Raw genomic sequence first — 9,116 nt, forward strand, 5'->3', positions numbered from 1 at the left:
CAATTTAACTAATTTTAATACTTCTTTTGAATTTGGATAACTGTAATAATTTATTTTTGATGTTTGAATTTTTTATGACTTTCCCTGAACTTTATATTTATTCAATCATTCAACTCAATTTTTTTAATTGAGAAATTTTAATTGCAAAAAATTAAGGGTTGTAACCCAATCCAACCTAACCCAACCTGATCAATAATGGATTGGTTTGGGTTGGGTTATAATTAAAACTTGATATGAATGGGTTAGAATTTAATAGGCCGATCTCATTGGGTTGGCCCACTAAAATAGCTTTAACCCGGCTAACCCAACCCATGCACAGCCCTAATTAAAATAGTAATTTTTTGATATTGATTTAACACTAAATTTAAGTTTTTAGGGTCTCTTACTATCTTTCCTCTGCGCTCTTTATTCATCATAAACCGACCAACCGCAGATTACATGATTCCCACGTGCACCTCGGTTACTGTGTGTCCCCACGCGCCCCACATGCTCTTACTCACTCTTTTCTACTTTACACCAAACCATCTCACTCACAAGGAGGCGATATCCCCGAGACCACTGTCAAATAGTCAAGGTTAACAAATTCCACCTTATCACCTTCCCGCTCTCCACGGTTCTCTTGTGTACCCGCGCCGCACTCGATCTTTCTCTCTCCACTTATCGCAAATCGCAATACAATTCAAGAATCAAGTTGACCCGTTGATTATTAAGCCAAAAAAAAGTTGACCCGTTGATCCATTTCCTGTTCCGACCGCCAGTTTTTCTTTATTTCTTTTTTTTTTTTTCCTTTTTTTTTTTTTCACTATCAGAGAAAATATCTCTTATTTATTTCACTCTTTATCTTATATCCTCTTTATCTTTACCTTTCTTTTTCTAGCTTTAGTGTGATCTTTTTGTTTCGTTACGTAAAATCTTCCCCAAACTCAGTAACATCACATTTCTAGGGTTTCATCCTGGATCTTCCACTTTGCTGTCTGAATATTTTTATTTTTTTATCCTTTACTTGTTCATCACTCGCTTATCTCTGCATCTCTATTATCTCTTTTTGGAACGTTGAAATCTAAACGACATTGGTTTATTGCAGAAGGTATTTTCCTATTTCCTTCCGCTACATATTTTCGTTTTCTGATAGTGATTCGATAATGGGGGTGATTGGGTTTCTGGTATTTGTTCTGGTGTTTAGTTGTTCAGAAACATAAATTTAGTAATTTGATTTCTTAGATGGGTTTTGATTTTCTTGCTATCTTGATATTTTCCTGGGTTATAATGGTGAGATTTGGCTTAGTGAATTTTGCGGTCTTGTTTTAGTTGAAAAAAAGCTGGGAAAGGTTCTTTTTAGCAACTTTCTTTTATTTTGCTTTTCATTTATTCTTCTACTAACTGGGTAACTATGAGTTTATTAGATCAGAATTCGCTTAACTATGTTTGTGTTTTTTCTTTTTCCTTTATTTAGAATCAGAACCCAGAATAGTGTCTTTGGATTTGTAGCAATTTAGGCGCAGTTCTTAGTAAAAATTCATAATTGATGAGGAAGAAGAGAAAAGGAAGTGATACAGACCCATGTCCTAATGTACCAGACATTCTATCGTCAACCCACCATTCACAATCGTCGATCATTACCTCGCATTATTCATTAGAGGATTATACTAGGCTGAAGAAGAGGTGCAAAGAAGATTCTTGTAATAAGCCTGTTCTTTCCTATAAAAGCAGGCTTGCAGGTGTTGCTACTGCACCACCATGCGGGGCTTCATCTTTAGGCACACCCGGGAGGGGTGTTAAGAGGAAAATCGGTTGCATCGATGTCGCTACACAAACTGGTAGGAAGAATAAGATAGAAAATGACTATGTATCAGGTGCCACAATTGGTCATGGAAAGTTTGGTTCAGTTCGGTGGTGTCGGTCTATGGCTAGTGGTGCAGAATTTGCATGTAAGACTCTCATGAAGGGTGAGGAGACAGTTCATAAAGAGGTGGAGATAATGCAGCATTTATCTGGTCATCCTGGAGTTGTCACATTACAAGCGGTGTATGAGGATTCCGAGTCTTTTCATCTTGTCATGGAGTTGTGCTCTGGGGGACGCTTGATTGATCAGATTTTGGGAGAGGGTCGATATTCAGAACACCGTGCTGCTAATGTATTCAAGGAAGTTATGTCAGTTGTCAAGTATTGTCATGATATGGGGGTTGTTCATAGAGACATAAAGCCTGAGAATATTCTTCTTACTACATCGGGAAAGATAAAGCTTGCTGATTTTGGGCTTGCCATGAGAATAACTGATGGTCAGTAACATATACACGTATATTCATATCTGTGTTATGCATTTGATAACTATTCTTTTTACTTGTACATATTTTTACTTTTACGTTGAAAAATGCGCAATATATATGTCTAATATTGGAAACAATTATCAATTTAGAAGAGTTAATCAGTTGTCTTCTAAGGTTCCTCTGTAGATTGACAAAAATGTGTTTTTTTTCCCTCCATACACGATGCTTATGTTTGATTGCATTTGGCGCTTTTCTTTCTCCAGGTACTTGTATGTTGGAACATTTGTAATAAGTCTGTCCAGTATGTGCTGTTTACAAACGATTGCCAATTTAAGCATTCATAAGTCGTTTCCTGAATGGATCTTTAAAGCTTGACAAGTTATTTTGTTGTCCCTCTATGCCATGTAGGATGGTGCCCGTGTGTCTTTATCTAAGTTGGCCACTATGAGTACCCAATGAAGCCCCACTTAAGACCTACGTCTGTTCTAACTCCTATCTGAAAGGTTTTGGTTAAGTTTGTCTATCACGAACTTATTTTTATAGTACTTTGATGGGATTAAAATTTTACGCTAGTGTGATGGCCAATATATTACTAGTAACAACGCCAAAGGTTCAGCTACTAACATATTTCCTTAACATGAATTTAGAATTTCAAGTAGTTGGATTTTGTGTTGAAATCTAGGCTCAGTGTATATAAGCATCTCTCTCTCTCTTCAGAAATATTAAAACCTAGAAATTTTTCTGTGGTCACTACAGGTCAGCAATTGACTGGTTTAGCTGGAAGTCCTGCTTATGTTGCACCAGAAGTTTTGTCAGGAAAATATTCTGAGAAGGCAGATATATGGAGTGCTGGTGTTCTGCTACATGTTCTTCTGGTGGGTGCCTTGCCATTTAAAGGAGACTCTGCAGGAGTTTTTGAGGCAATCAAGACTGTGAAGCTTGATTTCCACACTGGGATTTGGGAATCAGTATCTAAGCCTGCACGAGATCTTATTGGAAGGATGCTGACAAGGGATGTTTCTGCAAGAATTACAGCTGATGAAGTTTTGAGTAAGTTGAAGTTCTGCTTAAATTTATTGACTAGTCTATTTCAGTGTATCCACATATTTCATTTGTGAAGGTTCATGCTAAAATGTTCTTGGAGTACAGCATAGTTGAATACATTTATAAAATTGTGTATCTACAGGTTTAGAAGGGGTTAATTTTGATGATCTGACTATTCAACCAAAACAGGATATATGAAAGTTATTTTTCTATATTTTCTCCCCTTTTCCTTTTTATATGATTTTGATTTTGGTACTACGCATGATTGTCCTTTGTGACCGGTTTATCTTGTTATGAACATTTGTTGAAATTTGGATATTGTTTTGAGTGTATTTGTTCATATGATTGATGCAGGACATCCATGGATACTATTCTATACTGCACGTACCTTAAAGACACTTCCTTTAAAGACAAAAATGAAGAACCATCTTGGAGCACCTTCCCATCAGCTTGCTATTAGATCCAGATTAAAATTTGACCGAAACAGGATTGATGATGGTTCTTTCAATGATAATTCAAGTTCATTTTCATCTTCTGATAGTTGCAAGTCAGCAGATGAGGATGATGATAGTGAGCTGGTAGATGCACTGGCCACTGCAGTTTCACGGGTGAGAATCTCTGAGCCAAAAAGGAGCAGATTGTGTGTTCCGGCAGGTCCAATTGAGCAGCAACGTTCATCTAACCTAAATGCTAACAATCTCTGTAAAGCATTTTGATCTTGCTGACGGCAAACTAACACCAGTATCACGATCTCCAATCCTTTTAAGCTGGGGAACGGAATTTTGCCTGCCCCAGTGGAATTTTCAGAGGGTTAAGGGTAATAACAATCTGACGAATTCACTATGACTTCTTCTTTTAATCTAATAACGGTTTTAACCTAATGAAACTGAGAGAATCCATGTACAGATTGTGTAAATAGAATGGAGTGTTTTCCTCTAATTTGTATAAATATTAGTTAATAATAAAACTTAGTGATTGGATATTTCTATTTCTGGTTTACTGGAACAATTCAAAGCTTTAATTAATTTACTAGTAGTTAAACACCTATTTCTATTTTGGACCTTGCAAATGTGGTGATGTTCTTTAATATCTACGGGAATTGGACCACTTTTATTTTTTGAGAAATTTACAAAAATATTAGAATTTGGGTTAACTTTTATAAAAATATTGTTATACGGAAAAGTTTTTAAAAATACTGTATTTTTATAAAATACCAGTAAAACACAAAACAGAACAACTCAAAACAACAGAAGAACAACTAAAAAACACCAGTGAAAACTTAACATAGTATACTGCAGTATGAAACTTATAAAAAAACACAGTAAAAAAGTAAAAAATACCGCCTGACAGTATTTTTGTAAAAAAATGACAAAAGTTAGTATACCATGTAAATTTCCTTATTTTTTTCATAGACATTTACAAAGTTTACCAGTTAACATAAATAAAATCTATTTCTTTAACACAAACCCACTATCAGGTATAACATTATAAAGAAAATAGCGATTGATAAATAAAATATGGATATAAATGTATTTAAGTCTCTAATACTCTTTTATCTTTAAACTTTATAGAAGGCTTAATGTCCCATTAGTCACACTCAAATTGATTTAAATAAGTTTGTGTTGGCCTATATTTTTTTTTTTGTGCTTTTTAAAATATAGGTTGTACCATATTATGTAAAAAAATAAAATAAAAATATGAATAGTGCAGTATCGTGCCAACAATTTTGAAAGGTAAGCTCGATATAACTTGTAAGCTTTACTCGTGCTGGTTCATTTTTTCTAAATAAGTCAGCCCATTTTTTTACACGGGTTTAAATTCGTGCTCTACTTATTCACATTTTTTTTTATATAATTAATGAGATAACTACTAAACTATATGTGTTTGTTATAGTTTTAATTATTTTTATATAGTTTTTTAATAATATTTTACAATCATATAAAAAAAATTATTAAAATTTTAATATTTACTGATAAATACTTAAATTTTTAAGTTATACCCTACAAATATATTAATATATAATTTTAGTTTTATATTATCTAATAGTTTTAATTACAGAATTATAATATTTTGTGTTATATTTGAGTTTTATCATCATTTTAATTTATTTATAATTGATCAACACAAATTATTATTATTATTATTATTATTATTATTATTATTATAAGGTTTTTAACTGTATTTTTAGACTAGTTTATTCAGTACTTATCGTGTTTTTTGAATTTGTCGTGTCGTGTCCATATTTTTTTTTATGTTAAGTCGTGTTCGTACTGTTGGAATATATTTTACCAGGATCTAGATTTACTAATAAGTATGTTTTTAACATCTTTAACATGAACTTCTAAAACGATATAAAGTAAACACATAAAAGGTATGAGAAACCTTACATTGGTTGCAGTAGAATTAAATGACTCATTCCGCTTAGATCTCTAACCCTTGCATCCTTTCTGTAGCAGAGTATCACCAAGATCTGAGCCCGAAACTCCTTCTATTGTTTGGATTCTTCATAGTCTTACACACTATGATTAAGGACTAACTTGCTATGTGTGGGCATTGTTGGAATTATTTTACCAGGATATAGATTTACTAACAAGTATGTTATTAACATCCTAAACATGAACTTCTAAAACGATATGAAATAAACACATATAAAGTATCAGGAACCTTACAGTGGTTGCAGCGGAATATAATGTCTCCTTCCACTCAGATCTCTAAGCCTTGTATCCTTTCTGTAGCAGAGTATCACCAAGATCTGAGTTCGAATCTCGTTCTCTTGAAACTAGATTCTTCACAGCCTTACACACTATGATTGAGTACCACTTGATGTGTGTGGGCACTCAGTCCTTTACTATGAGGCTTCGGTTTTGAAGAGAGGAAGAGAGAGATAGGGTTTCAGTTTTGTATAGGAAAGGAGGCTCAAATTTTTTACTGAAGGAATGAGATGCATCATCTTTTTTCTTTAGCCATCACTACCTATTTATAGGAAACCACTTAGGGTTAGGTTAGATTTATTTGACATTAAAATAATAAAAAAATTAAATGGTAAATTACTATAGAGTGGCCGGCCATGGATTGATATTGGGCCCCACTTTACAATTTTGCCACTTTTCAAATTTTTCATCTTATTTTCTCAAAAATATTATTTTTCCAATTTAACCACTTAAATTTCAATTCTAATTATTTAATAGCTAAAAAATAATTATTAAATAATATTGTCATTTAACATATTTATTAATTAGACTCAACAAAATCTCTTAATTAACAAATAAACCCTGGAATCTCTTTTCTTCACAATTAAGCCCTAGCTTAGTGAAAAATTCATAAACTAGACATAGTCTAATTTTAGAATTATAATTGATTAATTAAAATAAATTAATTGAGTCTTACAAGTAGTATTGTCTCAACTAGTATGGGGACCATGGGCCTATATATCTGAGCTTCCAATAAGCACATCTAGAATTTACCAAGTAAATTCACTAACTTATTAATTCCTCGTTGCATCCACCATAGAACTTGGAATTGCACTCTCAGTTACATAGAACGCTCTATATGCTCCACGATATAGATACACTATTAATTATCCATTGTTATAATCCCAATAATCAATGATCCTCTATAGATGATTTACATCGTATAGGGATTAATTTATCGTTACACCCTTCAATGTATTTTATCCTTAAAACACTTAGCCACCTATAAATGATATTTCAGTGAACTAACATAATTACTGAAATGAGTACTCAACTATTTATCTCTGTTTAGCCAAGCTCAAAGGAAATCATCATTTCACTTCTATGTCCAGATAGAAGCTATATATTCCATATCTATGATTAGCGCTCCCACTCAACTGCACTACCATGTTCCCAAAATGTACGCATCACCTTGACCAAAAAGTAGGCTTAACTAACAAATCAAAGAACATGAATAATACTCTTGAGATCGAACCTAACCATGTCAGGATTAAGATCATTTGATCTAGGATCAACTAGGTGATATTGAATTGAATAGATATTACGGTAAATTTAACATATCTAATCCAAGTTCAATATCGGTCCCTTCCAATGCATACTCCATGCATCCAACCCAAGCTTTACTTTAACCAATGTCCTGGAAAGGACATAACACTTATCCAAGGCGCAAGCAAACTATGTTGTAGATTATCATATCTGTTAAACCCTTTGTACTGATAAATCTAGGAATATAAATTTAATCACACAATCTTGATTACTTTCCACTTTGTTGACGACACAATAAACAAGAATATTAATTTGATAAGGGTTTAGGATGAATTTATAAATGAAATAAACATATAAATGATAACATGAACCAAATGACACATTAAATAAGTGATGAAAATACTTCTGTCTCTTTATTGATATTTAAATGATAGAGATTACATTGAAATTGAGTTTTATTTAGAGCAAAAAGCTCAACAGGCATGCACTTAATCACTAAGGCTCAAATTTGATAGTGAAGAAAGCTATAGGAACTCGAAATTAGAAGAAGAAAGGAAGAAGAAGAAGTCTCATAAACCTAGTTGTCAAAGAGAAAGAAAACTAGGTTTAAAGCCTTTTGAAGCATTAATTGGATAATGAGACCATATCTTTCCTTTTATACTAATTTAACATAGGGCTAGGGTTGATTTATTTGGAATAAAAAAATGATAAAAATAGAGCAAAATTTCCCTTAAGTGGCCGGCCATGAAATGGGCCCTACACTAGTTAGATTTTTGCCATTTTTCTTAACCATTTATATATATTTTTAACATATACCACTTTTTGTACTTTCAACCCTATAAAAGCCAAAACTATTTATTTAATAATTAAAATAAATAAAATAAAATTATCATTTATAATATTTATTAATTAGACTCCATAAAGCCTTTTAATTAACAAATAAACCCTAAAATCCTATTTCTTCACAATCAAGCCATATCTTAGTGAAAATTCATAAACTAGACATAGTCTAATTTTAGAATTATAATTGATTAACTAAAATCAATTAACTCAGTCTTACAAGCAGTTTGTCTCAACTAGTATGGGGACCATGGGTCTATATAACCGAGCTTCCAATAAGCAGATCTAGAACTTACCAAGTAAATTCTCTAACTTATTAATTCCTCATTGCACCACTATAGAACTTGGAATTGCACTCTCAATTATATAGAACGCTCTATATGTTTCACGATATAGATACTATAAGATTATCCATTTGTTATTATCCCAATAATCAATGATCCTCTATAGATGATTTACATTGAATAGGGATTAATTTACCGTTACACCATTCAATGTATTTTATCCTTAAAACACTTGGCTACTTATAAATGATATTTCAGTGAACTAATATAATCACTAAAATGAGATCTCAACTATTTATCTCTGTTAAGCCAAGCTCGAAGGAAATCATCATTTGACTTCTATATTCGCATACGTATCTATGATTAGCGCTCCCACTCAATTGAACTACCATGTTCTTAACCTATTGTTAGGTTATAATTAGCCTATGTTTCAGGTCTTTAAAGTTAGCATTATCTCATCTATTGGTGTCTTTTGGAGCAGTTTTACGCTTGATTTTTATTATTTCAGGTTCTCGGGGTGTTAAAGTTCAAATTCAGTCAAATGGCGAAAAACTGGGCCAAACTTGGAAAAAATTGGAAAATTCGGCTCCAGACGCGTTAGTAGTCGCGACCTCCAGAGAGCCAGATCGCGACCCTTTTTCCTGGTCTCGACTCTGGTCGCGACTTCGAGAATTGGCAGAAACTCGATTTTTCGAGTTTTGCCTATAGTCGCGACCAGCTTAAAT

The 9,116-nt window shown here is 32.9% G+C and overlaps 1 protein-coding gene across 1 annotated transcript; it reads left to right on the forward strand.

Annotated features, from left to right (window-relative positions):
• Window positions 1–565: 565 nt before the first annotated feature.
• On the forward strand, window positions 566–4,299 carry LOC115712879 (serine/threonine-protein kinase PEPKR2). The gene is made up of 4 exons (XM_030641297.2): window positions 566–1,087; window positions 1,454–2,279; window positions 3,024–3,317; window positions 3,666–4,299. The coding sequence occupies exons 2-4, from the start codon at window positions 1,526–1,528 to the stop codon at window positions 4,025–4,027; spliced, it is 1,410 nt and encodes a 469-aa protein (XP_030497157.1). The 5' UTR covers window positions 566–1,087; window positions 1,454–1,525; the 3' UTR covers window positions 4,028–4,299.
• Window positions 4,300–9,116: the final 4,817 nt, after the last annotated feature.

This window comes from Cannabis sativa, chromosome X (assembly GCF_029168945.1).
Source record: "Cannabis sativa cultivar Pink pepper isolate KNU-18-1 chromosome X, ASM2916894v1, whole genome shotgun sequence".
In the NCBI taxonomy this organism is placed as follows: Eukaryota; Viridiplantae; Streptophyta; class Magnoliopsida; order Rosales; family Cannabaceae; genus Cannabis; species Cannabis sativa.

What these genes read in the sequence shown, in the direction of transcription:
- LOC115712879 (XM_030641297.2), top strand. Translation starts at nt 1,526, where the DNA reads ATGAGGAAGAAGAGAAAAGGAAGTGATACAGACCCATGTCCTAATGTA. An exon ending in TGCCATGAGAATAACTGATG is followed by an intron (nt 2,280 to 3,023) that starts GTCAGTAACATA and finishes TGGTCACTACAG; the next exon opens with GTCAGCAATTGACTGGTTTA. An exon ending in TACAGCTGATGAAGTTTTGA is followed by an intron (nt 3,318 to 3,665) that starts GTAAGTTGAAGT and finishes TGATTGATGCAG; the next exon opens with GACATCCATGGATACTATTC.